Below are 20934 nucleotides of genomic sequence, written 5' to 3'. Positions count from 1 at the left end.
TTGGAGCCTCTTACTAGTCCTCCTCGGGGGGTTCGCAATTTTTGGAACAGCCTATTTATTCTCTTTAGCTTAGCTTATTTATTCTCAGCCAGTTTATTCCCTTTTAATGTGTTAGCATTGAAAAGGTAATCAAGCCTAAAAGAGAACAATGCGATACGAATTGACAATATCTATTTACGATATCTCATATTGCATAATTCCACGTATAAATTCTTACTAGCCAGTCCTACGACAATAATGTGAACCTCGGTGGGCGTGGCCCGCTCCGGTGGGCGTGACTACGTTGCCCCGGCGTCCCACCGAGCGTGCCCGAAAAAACCAGCTGTAAAACTCGTCGCTCCAAATCTAGAGTGTCCCCATTGCCCTAAATGCTTGGCGTTTCTCCGACTGGCCAAGGGATTAAACCCGAGAATAATAATTGCGATCCGAGAATAGCGATTTTCGCGGCACGATTACCACGAAACAGGTTCGAATCGGACTTCCAAGATTAACGCGAGGTCAGTCGCGGTATCGAAACTCCAATTTGAGCTGACGACGTGGTTGCTTCGTTAGACACCGCGAAACGATAGTAACAACGAGTGGCATAAGCTTGACGACAGATAAACGCGGCGGCCCGGCTGACAATCGGTAACGGGAGGAAGAAAAATGGTTAATCGTCGAGCACCGAGCTTGGAGACACTCCAAATTACCGATATTCCCGTCACGACAATGAGTTATATTCGGCGGTATAGTTCGCGCGCGGCCGAGCACGCGTGTCCCCGCCTATTTTTATTACACTTTCGCCTACGTCGCGCGATTCGATCGACACTCGTCGGACACCCTGTGCATGAAAATCGCGCGCGACGCGTCCGCGTTAGGCTACGTCCACACCGAAGCAACACATCGAGCAACTCTTCGTCGCGTTCGTCTTTTACAACAAAAGGAAAAGTTGCTCGATGTTGCTCCAGCGTGGACACAGCTTCGTCGAGAAATTTCAAGCGATCGAATATCGCGACACGTGCGTGTAATTTATGGACACCCGGTGTATCGACTCGCGGTGTCACAGCTCTATGACTTATTAACGCAGGCGCGTCTTGCGTTAACGAAGAAATTCGTAGGCGAACCGAGGCGCACGGAACTTTGCACGGGAACGATAAGAGAAACTTGCGTTTTAAGTATTCAGCGGTAGCCGAGTTCTTTGGTTTGGAAACTACGTGTGCGTTCCCGCAATTTCATTATTTAAGGCCCGCGAACGGTATCTCGAACACTTCGCATAAACTCCGACCGGATGTTCACATTCTGATTACTTTTTTCCCTTGAAATCGCCGGCATACGTGTCCCCAATTAGCCGCGTTAATTCCGAACATAAACTCACCAATAGTGGCTTCTTCCCGACTGGACTACTTTACAACAATTTCATTTACAATTTCTGAAGTCATACAAATATTTTCTTCGGAAATGTTTACTTCCTCAAGTACACGGGAAAATCCGGTGAAATCTGGATAAACTCGATCCGGTTTTGATAATAGTGGAATATGCCTCGTTTAGGGCTCGGTAGGTTCTAGTATTAAAGTCGCATGCGAGTGAGCCGGGAGAAGAAGAAGTCGCGAGAACGTTGAAAATCGTTGAAGCCACGGAGCGACAAAGGGGATCGATCTTTTGGGGTTTCGATAGCGCCGTACCCCCTTTAAAGCTCGCCGGCAGGGGGAGGGGAGTGGGGGTTAGGGCTCCGGGGGAGGGGTATAAAAACACGGCGGAGGGCGCCACGCAATAAGGGTCGACGACCCGAAGTGGCTGCCACCTGTACGTCCTGAACCAGTTCCCCTTTTCGGCAGCGATGTGGGTCAGCACGCCTCCTCGGCTAAAAAGGGCATGTGCCCGCTGCTCTCGTATCGGCGAACGCCAGACAATGCCTTGGACGCGTGCGCTCTCACAATATGGAAATCAAAATACACCGGTGGGGCCATTGTGCGCACGGCACGTGCACACGCTCCAAGGGAAACCGATTCCGTACCGGTCCGCACCCCTTCTATCTCGTCTCCCAAACCGCTATAATATCGATCTCCGTTCTTCCAACCACCATTCTTACTTCGATCTCCATATGGTCACCATAATCGTGGCTTTTTGACCTCGTACCAAAAAGGAGGGCGTACTCGATTCGATCAGTTCTTCCCATTTGTTTATTGTTAAATATTGCTTTTGGCGCAATCGATATCGGTAGACTTTTTATGCCCTCGTGACAAAAATGAGTGGATTAAATGCAGAAAGGCTAAATTCGACGAATACAAAAATATTCTTGCATTATTTTCAACGCACTGAAATTATTCTGTGTAGCTTTTGTATTTTGTAATTGACGCAGATCACTTTTATTTTACATAAAAATCGATGGACCGGACTCGGCCAGATGCATTTCGTTCCGCACAGAGTCACCTGTGCGCAACTATGCGCCAGGGTCAACGACCGGAAACGGCGCCGATGGTAAAAAAGGAGAGCTCGACAAACTGCTGAATATCAAGTTCACCCGGTATGTGGGTCGCCGAGGTGGTTTCATTAGCGAGGAGCATCAACGAGATTCGATTTTGCTGTTTCTGACCGCATTCCTTGCGTGCCCCTGTATACGTGTACCGGTGGCGCTTAATTACCAACCCCTACGATGCCCGAAATTGTTCTCCGGGTTCATCAAGTTACGAATTTGTGGCCCAAGTTTGCGCGAGCTGTGGGAGAACGGGATCAGGTCGATTTTGTGAAAATTGTATAAGAAATAGCAGTACAGCAACTCTTCAACTCTACAGCGAGCTACACTAATCTAATTGTTCGACCGTGGATTCTATGCGTTTATGAGAAGAATGAATAGGTGTAATTTAAAACGGCGAAAATATTAGAAGAATTTAAAACTACTGTTACGTTATTTCCGACCTATTAAACGCATTAAGAAAGAAAATAAATGTCCGCTTCACTCAAATTTGTTGCAATAGGAAATTTTGTCAATGTGCTATTTTCCAAATGTTTTGTACAGAGATACAAAAATAGTTGTTCATTCAGTTTACGCAATTTGTTTTCAGGGTGACAATTACCTATAAACCCTCTCAATTAACAAACATAGAAGAATTTGTCAAATAGACTTTCGAGACGGTGAAATTCAATTTACAAAGAGCATCTGTTTCGCATGATACGCATCACTCCGGATCCTGTTACAGCAGGCCTGATTTCCATAGGAGAAACCGACCATGATCGATGGCGATGTTAAGTGATACATCTGTCCACACGAGGACTGACAATGCGTCTTCGATTCGATTATCCGCGAATAAATACAATTTTCAAGTGATATCGATTTCTGCCCCGCGTTATCGAAAAATCGACCACCGTGGCGAGCGAAGACGGTCGAAAAAAGGTGGGTCGTCGCGACGCCAATGGCCGGTGGCCCGGGCGTATTTACATCGGCACGCATAAGCGCACGTATTCTACTGTGGGGCACGACGGCCGGTCAGCTGTTCGAACGACGTCGTCGTCCAGACGCGAAATCCTCTTCGAGCCGCGGCGTGCCGCGTCCTCGAGACGATTCCGTTCCTCGACCTCGTGGAAACGGGGCTAACCGCGCGAGACCGTGCGGTTCCGCGGACGAGAACATGGCGGGGGAGGCGGGGTTGATTGGGCAGAACGCGAATTAGGTTAGGTTGCACTCTCTCGGCGAGCCGTGGTTGCGCGCGGGGTGGTTGCCACGCTAAAAACAAAAATTCGAACACCACGACGATATTCAAAGTATCAACGGAAGAACGGATTCTAACAGATTCGAAGGTTCCCTGCGAAAACGTTTGGGGGTGAATTACATTCCCTGGGAAAACCGTGTGGCTCGGGGGATTAGGGTGGAAAAGCGTGGTTCGGAGGGTCAGTGAGAACGCTGGCTGGCAGGTCGATAGCAATGGCGCCGCGAAGCTACGGAGAAAATCAATCCCCCGGTACGACACGCGACGTGTTTTCACGTCGGCCGCCTATCTATACGTGCCGTCTAATCCGCGTTTCTATCGGGCGGTCGTTCGTTCGTTTTCTGGTCCGTGGAATATAGAATATACGAATCGCGGTGTATCTATCCTAGGGCCGAGGAGCAGAGACGAGATAACGCTCGTTTGTTTCACAGGGAGGAATGGAAATGCGAATTACCACGGCGGCGAAAGCACACTGACGTACCGACCGAGGTGGCCGGAAAAGACGAGGCCGCAGGGCCACACGCACATATACGCGCAACTCGCGCGCGCGCGTATACACACACACACATATATCCCACAACACCCGTGGAGCCCGGTTACACGGACACGCACCGGGGATCACGGTGTGTTTCCTTTTTCACGAAAAAGATAGAGAGAATATGTCCAGGAGTATGTACATACGTAGATACTTGATGGTTTTGTTTTTTGAGCTTACTTTTGACCACTCGTTCCGTCGTCGAGAGCTTCTGCGAGTTGTTTGAGGTCATGCTGTATCAGGATGGTTGACGGGTGGGCGCCGGCCTCTCGCTCTCTTTCTCTATTCTATTTCACTTGTTCCTCTTCCCCGGTCGCCGCAGGATCCTCTCGTTCGTCGCACACTCTCACTCCCGATCCCGATACCCGGTACTCTATCTCTCTCTTTCTCTCACGCACACACACTCTCGCTCGCTCGCTCTCCCTCTCTTTCTCTCCCGCACAATCCCGTTCACACACTCTATTTCGCTCTTTCTCTCGCGCGCGCCTCTTGGTCGGTCGGTCGGTCGGTCGGTTTGTCGGCGCGGCGTGTGTCGCGTTGCGTATATTTTCCTTTTTTCCCTCGTTTCCCCCGGTTTTCCTTCCTTTTTCCTTCTCCTTCCTCTTCTTCCACTGGGGGGGCCGTAGTCACTCGCGCGAGGTAGCACCTTCCTCCTCTCGAACGGGGGGTTGGGTGGAAGGAGAGGGCGGTATTTTCACCTCGAGAGCCCGGCGCGGCACACACACATAGAGGCACACAAAGAACGGGCGGGCGCGCGCGCGCTCGCGCTCGCCTCGGTGAAGAGTAGAGGGGAGGGAGGAGAGTGAGACGGGGAAGGTCGGAGAGGTGACGGAAGTTATCGCACGGTGCGGCACATCGGTGGCTCCGGAGCGTTGTTCATTGGGCGTTTGCGGACCGAAAATATTATTCTGCCGTGTCCTTCTCGCTCCCCGGTGCTATTCGCAAAGACACGCGAGCGAGCGAGCGAGCGAGCGAGCACGCACGCACACGCACACCGATCAGCGTGCTCTCTCTCTCTCTCTCCCTCTCTTTCTATCTCTTGATGCTCTGCTCTCAATCTCCCACCGTGTCACACTGTGTCTCTTTCTATCTTTCTCCGGTGTTGCTCGTCTCCTCTTGCGTTCCCTCGCTCCCTCTGCCCTCCCGAGCCGAAAGGTAACCACCAACGCCTTTTGCGGGGCGAGTAACTGGATCGCTGGACCACGCGAGCTGCACGGCCAGCACGACGGAGCCTCGCGCGGCACCGCCAACACCTGACAGCCGGGACACCTATGCGAGCAGTGGTAGACAGCCGCCGTTACCACGGGTATATCACCGATGATGATCTTCCCGATGATTACGATGAGAATCGGTCGGAGCGCGACGACAACGCGAGAGCTGCGCGAGTACCGCTCGACCACTGGTAGAACGACGACGACGACGGCGACGACGACGACGACGACGGCGACGACGGCGACGATGGTCGCGACGACGACCACGGTCACGGCGGCGACGATCGCGACGGCGACGATGATGATCACGTCGACCGCGACGACACCGTAATTAGCAGCACCGCGACCACGAAACCGTGACACCGACACCCACGGTCGAAAACACCACCGCCGCTAAATTCTACTACAAGATGTCTGTCTGTCTGACTCTCTCTCCGCGGCGCGCACACTGACGGCTCACTCCGCGGCTACGAGACGATCGCGCGCAGCCCTCCATGCGCACCGATCATTCGAGACCGCTGATTGGCCGCGCCGCCGCCAGCTGACGCCACCCGCTCCGCCGGCGAGAGCGCGCGAAACTCTCCGGACTTTCGAACGTCGCACGTTCTTGCGACGTAATTTTACGTAAAGAATTGATGCTAGTCACATGAAGCAATGTGTAGACGATTAGAATATTCACATTTCTCCGTTGACGTTACTCCGACAGTCTGTTTTATCGACAGAAATGTGTGAGCATTCTGAATTCATATTCCCCGACATTCTGGAAGAAGGTCCATACTAGGTCTTATATCCAATTAAGGTTAATCGATAGTTTTAAAATAAGTTTTGTCTTTACTTTTCTATATTCTAAAATCAACCTTTCGTACGATACTCGGTCGACACCGAACAATCGGAAACCTGGGTACCTGGATATTTCCAATTTCTTCTTATAATTTCTTTAATATTAATTTATATTTGAAGCATAACAATATGTACTACAGCTACAAGGTATAACATCATTGAATATCGTAGAAAATTTTGGTCATTGACATAAGGGGTCAGGAGTGCATTAGGTGAAAATTTGAGATAGTTCTGCAATTACCGAGGGACAGCAGAAGTTGATTAGAAAATGATTTCATCGCCTAATAAATACTATACATTGAAAACGACATAACAATATCCTTGGATTTTTCTAATATTCTACTGTTTTATATACTATCCAGCCAATTTCTGCATAAATGCATAAAACTCAGCAGTCTAATTATAACAAATTTTAAGCAGGAAACAAAATTTGAATCTGAAATGAAGTTCATCAAATCTTTCTTATTTTTACTGTTCGAACGATTCTATAAACCGTTATTTCAGAATCGCTTTTGCGTTCGAATCCCGTGATCGATCTTTGTCGGTAACGTTGATCCCGACGCGGTCGACGGTGGATAATACGAGGGATTTTAAAAAAGCCGCGAATTTCCAGCGACTTTCGTCGGTGTTTGGTTTATTAGAATCTTATGCTAGACGAACACAACGAATTACCGCGGGAATAAACTAAAACAGTAGCTTCGGTCGCTTCTCCACCCACGCTTTGATGCGTGGAATCGATAGAATCTTGTCTATCAGTGCCTTCAAGTTAGGATGATCCTTCGTTATGTCGGCCTCGTACGCTGTGGTCAACGAGTCCGAAATGGCGACGAAAAATAGATCCGCGTAGGTCAACTGCAATCAAACGATCAACAATCAATGAAAACTGGACTGCGCATTTCATGCCTTTATAACAAACACAGGTAGATCAAATTTCGAACGGTAGGAAAATGTTATTTTCGACTTATTAAAATTATTGATAAAAGAAAAAAGTTTCATAGGGATCTGCAATTTAATAGGAACACTTAGCTTTCAGCTGGTAATCTCTATAAGTACTTTCAGCGATCAATGTGTCGAGAAAATCGGCAAGTCTTCGCCAAAAGAAGCCGTCGAACTTTGAATGACCCCAGGTGTACTCACCTGTCCGTTGTACAGGTAGCCGCCATTTTTCTGGACCAGAGCCTCCAGAGTGTTCAGGTAGAACGGTATCACCCTCGAGAACACGTCCGTCTTCTTTTTAGCTTTCAAGACCGGATCGGCTTCTCTGTAGTAGTTCGATACCACGACTGCGAAGACGAACATCATGTAAGAGAGATGTAAGAGAGATAGAGAGAGAGAGAGAGAAAGGTAGAGAAATGCAGGCGTTATTTGCGCGACAAGCATCGCCAGAAAGAAATCAATTTGGCCGTCGAACGAATCAATATTTACGTCTCCTGAAGTCATGGAGGGCGTTCGCGATTCCATCGATTTCCAGGTCGTCGAGATCGGTCGCCCCACGCAGACAAAACTGTTCGGCAAGATATTGGCAAATAGGCAACGTCTGCGAGTAAACTTTCCCGTCGAATTCCAACGTGGGCAGCTGGCCGAACGGGGTCGCTGGAAATTCGTCCAAAATCTTCCTACATTCGAACGTTCTAATTGGCGTTCGGCGTTCCATTAACCCTTTGCCTTGGAAGATCTACCAAAACCGGTCAAAATGACCGGTTCCAGATTTTTTGTTTTACAATCATTGAAGTTACGAAGATGCCTTCGTAGGAAATGATTGAATAAGTAATTTTGAATGAATGAATTTATTCTTGTAATTTTTGTATCATCGGTAGGTCTAGGGTTAAATGAGTGATTCACGCTGTAATTACTTGTCTTCATGGCGGTCCATTCGGCAGACGAGTGTTCCAATCGAACGTCCTCGAAGTCGACGCCGCCGTAGCTCAACAGGAACCTTATGGGCTCCCCCAGACCCATAACGTTGAAGTATGTCAACTTGTACTTCGCCATTTTTGCTAATCTGAAAGCACAACGCATCAGCCACGAAAGTCCATTCACAACGGAAGGTTTCTCAACACTTTCTGATGTGGAATGAATTAATTAGAATTAACGCTGCACTTGAATTTACCGTAGGATCGAGTGAAGTTCCGGCGAACAGACGACTAACCGCTTTCCAAGGTTAGCCTGGAATTATATAATTCCCCTACTTTCGCCTCGCAAATTATCTTTGTCTTATCTAACAGGCCCTCTTTGTTCACAGGGGCCTGCGATTGGTGCTTCGCTTCGAACCAAACCACTATACTTTCACCTCTGAATGGCATTCCCTGTTGCGAGCCAGTGCGACTCGGAGCCTGTAAATTTCTCGGAACATGATCGATAAATACCGTTCGTGTATCAGGGCTTATCAAGGTCCAGATATTTCGAAAATCGAAAAGGTATAGCCGGAAGATGTGGTCAATAATTCCTTTGGACGTCAATAAAAAACATGTGTATAAATCTACATCTCGACTGGGAGGTGGAGGAAAAATTAGTTTATGACCATTTTCATTATTTATTTATATACCAAGAAAATTGAACACGTTTCAAATGCCCAGATACACACAATGCAATTAATTCGGATTTTTACATTAAAAATCCTGGTTCTAGGAAATCAAAAACCTCAAAAAAATGTGGAAAAATGCGGATTTCGCATTGAAGTTTGAGAGAAAAATCATTTATATTTTTACAGTATCGGTGTATAGCTACAAGTATTGTTCAGGAATTTTTTCAGATTTTTTGGTGGGGACACTCGCGGTAAAAAAAAATTAAAAACATAAATCTTTCTCGACGTTTTTCCCTTCACATAAATATTCTCCATCAATTGCAGGATGTGGGAATTACATAAAAATTCGCTTCTCATCGAAAAACATTTTTTCTTAATTTTCAATTTAGAGCAGATGCAGGCGATAATCATCGATTTTCCGGTATATCGATCCCCCATCCAGCTGAAGTGAGCCGAATCTTCCGGAGTAGTTCTCAGAGTATTTCGAGAGCAGATCGGCTAACCAATCGGCCCATCGATGCCTCGTTTAATTAAAAACTCTTAATCAGCTAGCGAGGCTCCGGTGAACAAAGAGTTATTTTTGAGTCGAGCGCTGATAAGGGGCTCGTTCGAACAGCCCAGTCATTGTTGCGAAAAGGAGGATGATCGGCCGGCTGTTTATCTTAATTGCGATGATCTCGCGGCTGGCGGATCTTCAGGGGACCGAGGACGCCGCAAGACGTCGCGCGGAATCCGTGGACGTCGACAAACGTCTGCCAGATGATGTCGTACCCAGCAATTATGTGATCGCGATCGCTCCGGACTTCCGGAAAGACGATTTCCACGGCTCTGTTCGCATCGACATCGAGATACTAAACGTCAAAACTGCAATACCTAATTCCCCCACTCGCAAACGTCCCAAAGGGTGTAGCCGGATAAGGAGGTCAAAAATACCCCGAAATCAAATTGAATTTGCAATAGGCCATTCGATAACTTATCCAAAGTAAATACTTTGTGTCAATTTTGAACCCTATATGTCGACATGGGGGTTAGTAATGGGGTCACAAAGAGAATCAGGTTTTTCAATCATTTTTGCTATCCCCTTCAATCGAAAATTCTGAAAAAATCAGGCATATTGTAGTTATTAGAATGCACATCTATGAATTTTTTCAGAATTATCTATGAATTTCTTGTAAAAGTTATGAAATACTAAGTTCATATTTTTACAGTTTTAGTATCTCGTTAACATATGTTACCAACTATAACGAGATGCCAAAACTGTAAACATATTTACTTAGTATCTCACAACTTATAAAAGAACTCGGTGTTTCAAGATTTTCTTTTATTTTTTAAAATTCGGCTTCGAAGCTAAAAATTCTGAAAAAATTCATAGATGTACAATCTAATAGCTAAAATATGCCTGATTTTTTCCAGAATTTTCAGTGGAAGAGAGTAACAGAAATTACGAAAAAACCTGATTTTCTTTGTAACCCCATTACTACCCCCATGTCGACATATAGGGTTGAAAATTAACACAAACTATTTTCTTTGGATAAGCTGTCGAATGACCTATTGCAAATTCAATTTGGTTTCGGGGCACTTTTGACCTCCTTATCCGGCTACACCATTTCCTGGTCTCATTAATCCACTTCGATAATTAATCGTTACAGGCCCGAAGTTACATCGTATTCCACTCGAGCAACTTGACTGTGCTCTCGACAAAGCTGTATTCTCAACGATCCCAAATGGAAATCACTATAAAGTCAGTGACACTTATAGACAAACGTGAAATGATAGTCATCAAAACGCTTAGTATTATTCCTTCGGGACAGTATTATCTCAGAATGAATTTCACCGGGAGTTTGAAAGGGAAAGTGTCTGGATTCTATTTGAGCAAGTATACTGATCCCAGTGGGTCGATCAGGTAATCGATACTCGAATTTCTAGTAGACAGAGGATTCACGATTAATGTATCTATTATTTATCATTTTTCGCAGAAAGCTGGCGACAACTCAATTCGAGCCGTTTTTCGCGAGAACCGCTTTTCCGTGTTTCGACGAGCCACGATTCAAGTCCACGTTCTTGATTCGCATTCTTCATACTGAGAAGCCTTTGTATCGTGCGCTGTCCAACATGCCGGTGACGGTGGGTTATGCGAATTTACGCTTTTGAGGCATTAGCGACGAGAACAGCTGATATTTTGTAAAATTTCTCTGGAATTTTATTATTTCGGATAAAATTTATGGCCAAGTAAAATCTACTAATTTACTAAATTTACTAAATTTACTAATCTACTAATTTATTTATTTACTAAATCTACTGTATCTGCTAATTTCTAAATTTATAGCAGTCAAATTTCTTTCTCGTCCAAATTTGCAACTTCAGGAATTTTTCGTACCCCAACCGCGAAAGCTACCGTGACCGATTTTTACAGATCGATTCTGTACACTCTCCCGAATGTAACAGTATATATTTTTCTAACATTAGGACCATTCAAACATGTTTGAATAATGTTTAAAAAGAGCGATAGCTGAGGGCACCTTCGACGTGCCAACTTGAATATTTTTTAATTTATTTGAAAGGGGTCCCAGGAAAAATCGAACTACACTGATTTCTCTATATATGTCGCCAAGGCCTGGATGGTAAACGTCGCGGAGTTATCCCCATTATCACGGAGTATACTCCGTGAGGGGCCACGAAACTCGAGAGGCCTCGGGCGCCAAGGGGTGAAAACATAATATGACTCCTGGACGATACATGACGCTGGCAAGACTCGTGTTGTTGACATATATCGAGAATTCATTGTATACCGCGATAGTAGCCCTTCCACGAATGCATAAAAATTAGGGTATCATTCGTTCCAGAGAACAGAGACGATGAAGGACGACAAATCCTCGACAGTGACGTTCTTCGATCCCTCGCCGCCAATGTCCACGTACTTGGTGGCGTTCCTTGTCAGCGATTTCGAGTGTCTGGAGTCGTCGTTGACAGTGCTAAATGGCAGCAGCATACCTGTGAACGTCTGCGTGAGACCGATGTACAAGAACAAGACCAGGTTCGCGTTGGACGTGGCCGTGAAGACTATGGAATACTACTTGACCGTCTTCAACATCGACTACCCTCTGCCCAAGCTAGGTAACCATTGCTAAATCACTCAACCCTGAATCTTTATACAAACTTTCTGCATCTTTTATAAGATTTTGCTAGATCAATTATTTAAATTTCTACACTGTGTCAAATCGCAGCTACTCAATTTGTTATAATTAAACCTATATGCAACAAATCAAATTTCTGTATCGATCACAACGAACAAGGGATCGAGGTCTGAGCTTTTCGAAACAAATGTCCTAATTAATCATGCAACTTCAGACCTGGTAGGGGTTCCCGACTTCAACGCAGGCGCCATGGAGAATTGGGGCCTGATCACGTTCAGGGAGACGGAATTGTTGCACACGGAGAACGACAGCTCCGCCATGAACACGAGAAGCGTTTGCCACACGGTGGCCCATGAATTGGCGCACATGTGGTTCGGCAATCTGGTCACCATGAGCTGGTGGAACGATCTATGGCTGAACGAAGGGTTTGCGACCTACATGGAGCACATGGCAGTGGATTTCATGTTCCCTCAGTGGGACCAGGTCGATCAGTACAATCCCCTAATTATTATTAGTTCCAGATTAATTGTACACACGCCAATTCACGGATTCGTTGTTTCCATTAGATAGATTCCTTTCCGTTGCATACGAAGTACGTTGCCATGAGACACGACAGCAAGATCAGGGCCAGGCCCATTGTCAAACGCGTCGAGGACCCTCAAGATATACAGGAGATGTTCGATCGGATCTCTTATCAAAAAGTACGTCCAGAGATCCAGCGATCTTCTGTTCGATAAATTGTTGATTTCAGAAAATTAGGAATCAGTCGAAGAGCCGCCATATTGTCGGGTCCCACGGCGCGCGCTTTGAGGAAAGAATTCCCAAATATTTTGCGATTTCGGAAAATTAGGAATCAGTCGAAGAGCCGCCATATTGTCGGGTGACACGGCTCGCGCTTTGAGGAAAGAATTCCCAAATATATTGCGATTTGGGAAAATTAGGAGTCAGTCGAACAGCCGCCATATTGTCGGGTCCCACGGCGCGCGCTTTGAGGAAAGAATTCCCAAATATTTTGCGATTTCGGAAAATTAGGAATCAGTCGAACAGCCGCCATATTGTCGGGTGACACGGCTCGCGCTTTGAGGAAAGAATTCCCAAATATATTGCGATTTGGGAAAATTAGGAGTCAGTCGAACAGCCGCCATATTGTCGGGTGACACGGCTCGCGCTTTGAGGAAAGAATTCCCAAATATTTTGCGATTAGATCAGATCAGATTGCGGACCAAAAATCGGTGTTAAAACAATTTACCGAAATCTGAGACGATCCAGAACGGTTCTACGGGTCAAAAATCGTCAGAAAATTCGAAAACCTGTACAGCGGCGTCATCCGACGGCGCCAAGCGTAACTGTCGCGATCCAGGAAACATTTGAATCGCTCTCCCAGCATTTCTTCTTCTCAGAGAAGACTCTTTATGAATCGCAGGCCGCGGCAGTGATCCGGATGCTCGAGGATGCGATCGGCAACTCGAGATTCATCTACGGGATCAGGGACTATCTGCTGACACATCGGTTCCGCAACGCAGCCTCGCGCGACCTGTTCGAGATTCTGCAGAACAGCAGCCGCGCCGGTATCGATATCGTCGACTTTATGAATCGATGGACCAGCTTCCCGGGATTTCCGGTGATCAATCTGATCCACGATAAGAAGATCTTCAGACTCTCGCAGCGGCGATTCGCTGCGAGCAAGAAATTTCACGAGACTCTCGAGTACGTACGACAGTCGCGCCATTTTCTCGAACCGGAGGAATATGCGGTCGAATTTTTTTGTTTTTCGTTTTCCGAAAGAGGAGTGTCCCCTCTATCGCGTGGTACGATTGGATTTTTCCTGAGACCCCTAATTTTTTAAATAAATTTTATAATATCCCAAGTTGGCTCGTCGAACGTTTCTTTAGCTATCGCTCTCTCTAAACGTTATTCAAACTTGCTTGAATGGTCGTAATGTTATTAAAAAGTATACTGTTACATTCGGGAGAGTCTAAACAATCGTTCTGTGTAAAAATCGTGCACATAGCTTTCGTGATTGGAGCAGGAAAAATTCTTAAAGTTGAGATCTCTGGTGAAAATTGAATTTCCATAGCATTCGGGCCTAAAAATTATTCAAAAATTGGTAAATTGTCGTAATGTTATAAAAAAATATACTGTCACATTCGGGAGAGTGTACAGAATCGTTTTGAGTAAAAATCTTGCACGTAGCTTTCGTGGTCGAAGCAGGAAAAATTCTTAAAGTCGAAATCTTGGCTCAAAATTGAATTTCTATAGAATTTGGGCTTCAAAATTATTCACAAATTTTAAACGGTCATAATGTTATAAAAAAAATATACTGTTACATTCGGGAGAGTGTAGCGAATCATTCTGTGTAAAAATCGTGCACGTAGCTTTTGTGGTCAGAGCAGGAAAAATTCTGAAAGTTGAAAATTTGGCTGAAAATTGAATTTTTATAGAATCGACGGCGACGGGGAAGAATGATGGTGATAAGAATAACACTGCTCGTTACAGCGATGGAAGCTGGACGATCCCTGTGAAGTACATAACCAGCCGGATGGACGGCGTGAAGTTCGACTGGTTCCTGGCGAACTTCTCCTGCGGTAATGATCGCGATCGAATTGATTTAGAAAGGATCTCGGGCGCGTCTTGTTCGCCGTTTTCGCCGCGGGTGCGAAATGGGTAATTGACCTGATTGCAGTGGAACTGACTCTGGAGAACAGGGTGGATTGGATTAAACTGAATCACAGATCCGTCGGGTACTACGTCGTCAATTACACGGAGGACGACTGGAACATCTTCGGCGACTTGCTGCGTGGAAATCATCAAGTGATCAAGCCAATTTCCAACTATACTGTAACCCATGTGTCGATGTCAAAACAGTTCCTAATTCGCACACCGTTATTAACATACTTTTACGCTATGGCACTAGCTGCGAAACTGAAGACGCGTTTTTACTCGAAAATACTACAAATTGAAACCTCTGTACAAATATTAAAAAATTTTTCTCGTGAACAAATCTTCCACGGGTTTGAAGAGTGAAGCCTCCCCTTTACAACGACGCCTTAAAAGTTGATGTACGATTTTTTTCCACTGTTTTATGAAACAAAAACGAGGCCCAATTTCGGTGATGTGGAGAACCTCGTGTTACTGTAAAGTTGCATGTACATCTTCCGTTTAAACCTTGGTAGAACCACTAAAAAAAAATCGTACATCAGTTTTTAAGGCTTTGTTTTAAAGGGGAGACTTCAATATTCAAATCTACGAAGAATTCATTCGCGGAAAAAATTTGTCAATGTTTTCAGAGACGTTTCAATTGGTAGCATTTTCGAGAAAAAACGTGTCTTCGGTTCTCCCCCAGTCGCGTCTTGCGAAATTGTCTTAGCCAAAAATGAATTACGTTTGGCAAAAGTAGAAGTCTGAAGCTTTAAAATGACACCAAGATTATTATTCTACTCTCTGTATTAACGAAATCATCGCTATTTAAACATCAACAATTTCAACTGAGAAATCTAGTGTTCGAAAACTTTTTGGATCCAGTGTATTCTTTGTATATGTCGTCAAGGATTGGACGATAAACGTCGCGGAATTATCCCCACTATCGCGGATATACCCCGTGAGGGCTACGAAGGTCTAGAGTCCTCGGGCGACGAAGAGTGTAAACATAGTTCGGCTCGAGTATGTCTCCTGGACGATACATGACGCTGACAAGACCCGTGTTGTTGACATATATCGAGAATTCACTGTATTTGACAGGAAGTGACTTAGGAATTGAGTTTCCTCTATAAATTATCGACCAACCTGACGACTGGTGGAAGAGATTACTATGAGATTGCTAACTATTTCAGGTGCTGAGTCCAACGGACAGAGCCGATCTGCTGCACGACGCTTTCCTCATGGCGGACGCGTCGGCTTTGAATTACGCTACCGCGATGAACCTAACAGTCTACCTCTCGAACGAAACGTCCTATCAGCCGTGGGCCGTAGCTGCCGACTGGTTCGGCGAGGTGAACAGATTGCTGGACAGAACAAAGTTGCGCAACCGTTTCCAGGTAGCTAAGTTTCCCGACACAGAGTTGTGCTAATTCAATTACATTCTCATTACACATTCGATTACACAATTGAATTGCATTGTACTTCAATTACATAGTAATTCAACTACGTCGCAACTGAATTACCCAATTCAAACCTTTCGATTAATTCAATTACTAATTATCTTAATCTGATGTGTAATTGAAACACAATATAATTAAAATGCAGCTCTCAAAATGATAGTCCAGAACTACGAAGAAGTGAGATATATTTTTATGTTTTTCTTTCATATACCTTTTTGCTGTCTGCGCGGCGTATTTTCTATTCCTCGTCCTCGTCCATAATACGTAACGCTATTTTATGTAATTTAATTACAAAGTATTGTATAATTGTACTCCGATTGCAATTACGAATTGCATAGTATTTTAATTGAATGAAGATCTGAATTATAAATTACATTGTCACTGAATCACAATGTAATTCGATTACTTTGTAATTATAATTCTTGGAGTAATTCAATTGCGATTCTGCACAACTCTGCCCGACGACTCGTTCTAAACACAGATCACTATGAATTTTTATAGTTGTACGCTAGGAGGCTGGTCGACGACATTTATCATCGTGTCGGATGGCGCGTCGCCGTGGAAAAATCGCTGCCGAATCGGTTAGTTCGACTTCATATTAGTTTCGTATCGCCGAACGACGGATATTTTCGAGCCCGATTAAATAAATCTTTAGGCTTATTACGCATTCGGGATTATTATTCAACGACGTATAAATTGCGAGTCCACCTGCATGATGTATTGATCAATTAGCGGGGAAGGGATTAACGCGTTGACCGTGATGGTTTCTGCGATAATCAGCTTCCTACAAATTAATTAACATGAATACAGCGCCATTAGTCGGCGCGCGTTGCATAATATAGCACATACGCATCAACGATTGATGAAAATGTTGCTGCGACGATTGTTACGTCGCTATCTTCCGGATGAAAGTACAGTGATTTCTCTATATATGTCGCCAAGGCCTGGACGATAAACGTCGCGGAATTATCCCCACCACCGTATACCCCTTGTGGGGTTACGGACGCCGAGGAGTGTGAACATAACACGACTATGTCTCCTGGACGATGTACGACACTGACAAGACCCGTGTTGATGACATATATCGAGAATTCACTGTATTATCTTCACTGTTCGAATCTTAATCGGTATTATCTCGCTCGGGGAATGAGACACGATTATGAGAGCTCTGAGGAAAATAACGATAGAGGTTGCAAAATGATTGCACTGGCATCGATGACATTAATATACAGGGTGTCCCAAAATTCGATCAACTCCGTCAAATGGGTGGTTCCTGAGGTCATTTGAAGCGAGAATTTTTCTTTGCAAAAATATCCGCCTCGGCTCTGACCTGCCTATTATAATCTGACCCTAACTGCTCGACAACAGCGTCCATCCTTCTTTTAGAAAGTTTCTTAAGGGAGGTATAGGACAATAGGAAAAAAGAAACATGTGATTGCCATAAATTTTAGTCTTACAGCGGTCCCTTCCGACCCCTTTTTTTCGTCTGACGATTGTTTTTGTAAGCGTGTTACGGCGTGCATTTTCGACATGCGTAATGCCCCCCTCCCCATTAAACTTTTGAGAAAAATCTTGCGTAAGATCAGTGTTGTTCGAATCGCGACAGAGAGAACATCTTAGACAGCTCACGGTTGCTAATGTGTGTGTTTTTAATAATAATATTTAAACTAATCACTAGACCGCATATTATCATGCAAAATAAAGGTTGGTTGCTGTTATTGCAATGGACAGGAGCCAGACAGATATTGGATTCTTAGTTTAATCATTTTAACAAGTCGAAAATAATAAGTCGGTGTTTTCAAATTATTTTAATCTATCTACTGTTTTAAAGTGCACCTACTCATTTTTGCTACAAATGCATGAAATTCGCAGTCTAGCGATCACATTAACTGATTGCTGTGATTTGTGCTCCAAGTGATACTGCAATTATTATTGTTTGGTGGCAAATGTGAACAGTGATCGTGAGTGTGGAAAAATTCCACTTCACCTGTGTGAAGTAAATTGAAGCAAATTGAAGTTCGAGTAATTGAGTTTTGGGACACCCTGTAGATAGTCGAAGGTCCGCGCCAAGTGACCGCACCAGTAAAATGGAGATGCCACTGCTGCCAAAGTTAACAATTTATTAACAAAATCGAATCGCGCGTTTTCGTTCTATTTGAAGAAATCGCGACCGTCATAGAAAAAAAAATATTTTCAAGTAGCTACTTGACGGAAATCGATGAAATTAATTCAGGGTGTAGTTAAAGGCCCGTTCTAACTATACCAACCGCAAAACCAAAGATCGCGCTACCACCGCGCGCGGAAAAAAATGGCGAATTTCGAAATGCGCGGCGAAGCGGTAAGATCGTGCTTGATCGATTGGATAATTAAGAAAAGCCGTTGGCATTCGTTTCAAGAGAACTGGGCTTGCTGATACTGCACGCAGCTTGCAGCGTGGGCCACGAACACTGTCTGAAGACGGCTGGGAAGAAGCTGAGGAGCTTCCTCGACGGGGAGCCTCTGCGAGCGGACATCCGGTCGGTGGTTTACCCGTTCGGTGAGTGAGAAAATATTGATACGTCCTTATTATTTATGGCGCGGTGCTCGTGACAGGTCTCGCCAGGCAATCCGTCGACTTGGAATCGATATTCGAGAAGATGTCGGGGCTGCTCGCGACGGAGACCGACGCGCAAGAAAGGGATCGCCTAATCGCCGGGCTGGCCGGCCTGCAAGATAAAAGTCTCCTAACCCGGTCCGTCGACTTTTCTCATTCAATTACAAGCTAATTACCGGCAACACCTTATCTCCTGCCGGGGCCAGCCTATCAATATCCACGTTATTGTCTCGTTTATTTATGGGGCATTCGGCCGATTAAATCCTGGAAATAAATTCCAGTAAACAGCCGGCTGAATGTTCCATGGAAAATAATTGTTCGTTCGCATCAACTCGGCGAATATGTTAGCGATATTCTCCTGTTGTTATCGATATTATCGGCGAATTTTGGTGCATCTTGCCGGTTGGTTTGTTGCATTCTATCGAGTCGAGCGGAAAATCGAGTCGCGGGAAATTACCCTCTGGAATTTTGTTCTGTCCGCAATGGGAAAATTTACGGGAAACGCGCGAATATTGTCTTACAGAAATTACAATGCTGGAGCAATTTTAACCCCACCGTGATTCTCACTGCAATGCTTGAATTTAGTTAACTATTCTCCAAGAAAGCGTCCGTGTAGTTCAACTGCGAAATGGAGAGTAATTTTTCAAGTGACAATATATTTTTACATCGGACTACGCACGTTGTAAATATTCTGTATATTTACAACGGAAGATACGGCAGTTAAAGATAGACGTAGGGCAGCGAGGAAAGTTTCGACCTTCGATGGCGTTTATTATAACTTCTCTCAAAGTAACGTCGTACTTCGTCCTGCCAGCCAATGAGCCATGGAATGTTACGTTAAATATATGACAGTATATTTAACATAACAGAAGACTGTTCTTCCGTGTAACTAACAACTGTCTTCTGGTTCAGGTATCTCGAGCGAGCGACCAACGAGAGCCTCGTTCGCAAACAGGACTTCGCGCAGGTGTTGATCAAGATGGCGACCGGTCCCGTGGGGCTCAAGGTGGTCTGGGATTTCGTAAGGTGCGACCTTCCGTGGTTGCATTGCCTCAAATCATTTGTTAATTCGACGAATAACAATTTCCACCCTTTTCCGAGTCGCGATAACCAGTCTGTCGACTTTCAAAATTTGTCCTGGTCCAATCGGAAAATTTGCATGATTCTGTAAACTCTATTGGACACAATGGTGTACTTTTTTATGAAATTATGGACGCTTAAACGTGTTTGAAGAATTTTTAGAGAGAGGTACAGAATTTACGAAAAACTTGGGTGTCTCTTTAAAAAAAAAATGTTTATAACATTTCTAAAAAATATCGTTGTATTTGAGAGGGTCTGTAGAATTGTTCTGTCTAAAAATTATTCGAACAGCTTTCGTGTCGAAGGCAGGAAAAATTCTTTTTGACGAAATTAAGTTTGTCTTGAAAAAACGAATTGCGTCTACCGACTATCGAAACACAAAGGACAGTCCAATTTCCAGATCTCGCTGGGACAGTCTGAGCGAAAAGTACCTAGCCGAAGGTTACAATTTGGGCAAAGCCGTCCTGGTGATCGTTTCGTTGTTCAAGGATCGACAAATGTTAGGCGAGGTTCTCTCAATTAATATCAAATTGCCCCTAATTTTTTCCCAGAGACTATGGTTCAAACAAATCGCGTTATTTTTCAGGCGAAAGACTTCTTTCTGCAACATAGCAATCTCGGCGTGACGAAAATCGCGAAAACGAACGCCATCGAGCAGATCGAAAACAGTATCGATTGGCTGGCCACAAACAGGGAAACTATCGATCGATGGCTGGCGACCAACGGTTTCTATTGAATCCCCGGAAATCGGCCAACAGGAGCACGCGGATTTTACAAATCTTTCTGCTTTCTGATCAGTAGACTGCGGGGTGTTTGTGCAAGATAAAAATTTTCTGCATCGATTGCAAAAAATAGGAGCCGAAAGTTCTCTCTTTCATTATTGATTTTGGAATGTTTATAAAATTTTCTGCATCGATTACAAAAGTAGGAGCCCAATAAAAATTTCTATCTTTCATTAATAATTTTGAAAGGTTTAAAAATTGTCTGCATCAATTACCAAAAGCAGGAGCCAAAAATTCTTTCTTTCATTAATAATTATGGAAGGTTTACAAAATGTTCTGCGTCGATTACAAAAAATAGGAGCCAAAAGTTCTTTCTTTCATTAATAATTTTGGAAGGTTTAACACTGAACCTACCGCGGTCAAAATAACCGGTTTTGTATCTTACAATTATTTAAACTATAAAAATTGATTTATGGAAAATAGTGGAATAAATTTCCTTGTCCAAGCATTTATTA

General features: G+C 44.5%; 3 protein-coding genes across 13 annotated transcripts in view; 1 reads left to right on the top strand and 2 right to left on the bottom strand.

Annotated features, from left to right (window-relative positions):
• The window catches only part of LOC143360690 (serine/threonine-protein phosphatase 2B catalytic subunit 2), a 206113-nt gene extending 200192 nt beyond the window's left edge, over nucleotides 1–5921 (bottom strand). For 3 of the 7 annotated variants that reach the window (XM_076799785.1, XM_076799786.1, XM_076799787.1), the window contains exon 1: nucleotides 4399–5919. In XM_076799785.1, the coding sequence (XP_076655900.1) occupies nucleotides 4399–4450 (52 nt within the window). In that variant the 5' untranslated portion in view covers nucleotides 4451–5919. Of the gene's footprint in view, nucleotides 1–4398 lie in introns of all 7 variants that reach the window. The other 4 variants (XM_076799783.1, XM_076799789.1, XM_076799782.1 and 1 more) reach the window with 3 other exon arrangements.
• A 559-nt stretch (nucleotides 5922–6480) lies between these two features.
• Nucleotides 6481–8419, bottom strand: Gsts4 (glutathione S-transferase S4). Its single transcript, XM_076798846.1, has 4 exons — nucleotides 8123–8419; nucleotides 7695–7862; nucleotides 7407–7552; nucleotides 6481–7121 (listed from the first exon to the last, which is right to left on the bottom strand). The coding sequence occupies exons 1-4, from the start codon at nucleotides 8286–8288 to the stop codon at nucleotides 6954–6956; spliced, it is 648 nt and encodes a 215-aa protein (XP_076654961.1). The 5' UTR covers nucleotides 8289–8419; the 3' UTR covers nucleotides 6481–6953.
• A 1815-nt stretch (nucleotides 8420–10234) lies between these two features.
• On the top strand, nucleotides 10235–20820 carry LOC143360200 (aminopeptidase A). 5 transcript variants are annotated; one of them, XR_013083230.1, is made up of 16 exons: nucleotides 10235–10696; nucleotides 10770–10917; nucleotides 11637–11907; nucleotides 12142–12410; nucleotides 12494–12628; nucleotides 13351–13634; nucleotides 14424–14512; nucleotides 14611–14738; nucleotides 15758–15961; nucleotides 16526–16605; nucleotides 18421–18560; nucleotides 18617–18755; nucleotides 19530–19643; nucleotides 20098–20206; nucleotides 20284–20561; nucleotides 20788–20820. XR_013083230.1 is itself a non-coding variant. In XM_076798842.1 (15 exons), exons 1-15 carry the CDS (start codon nucleotides 10518–10520, stop codon nucleotides 20431–20433), a joined length of 2439 nt encoding a protein of 812 aa, XP_076654957.1. In that variant the 5' UTR covers nucleotides 10235–10517; the 3' UTR covers nucleotides 20434–20769. The 5 variants fall into 5 exon arrangements, 4 of the variants coding, with proteins under 4 accessions (XP_076654957.1, XP_076654958.1, XP_076654959.1 ...); XM_076798842.1 differs by lacking the exon at nucleotides 20788–20820 and having other exon boundaries at nucleotides 20284–20769; XM_076798843.1 differs by lacking the exons at nucleotides 20098–20206; nucleotides 20284–20561; nucleotides 20788–20820 and having other exon boundaries at nucleotides 18423–18560.
• Nucleotides 20821–20934: the final 114 nt, after the last annotated feature.

Source organism: Halictus rubicundus, chromosome 13 (genome assembly GCF_050948215.1).
Source record: "Halictus rubicundus isolate RS-2024b chromosome 13, iyHalRubi1_principal, whole genome shotgun sequence".
NCBI lineage: Eukaryota > Metazoa > Arthropoda > Insecta > Hymenoptera > Halictidae > Halictus > Halictus rubicundus.
This window is presented reverse-complemented; position numbering and strand designations above follow the sequence as displayed.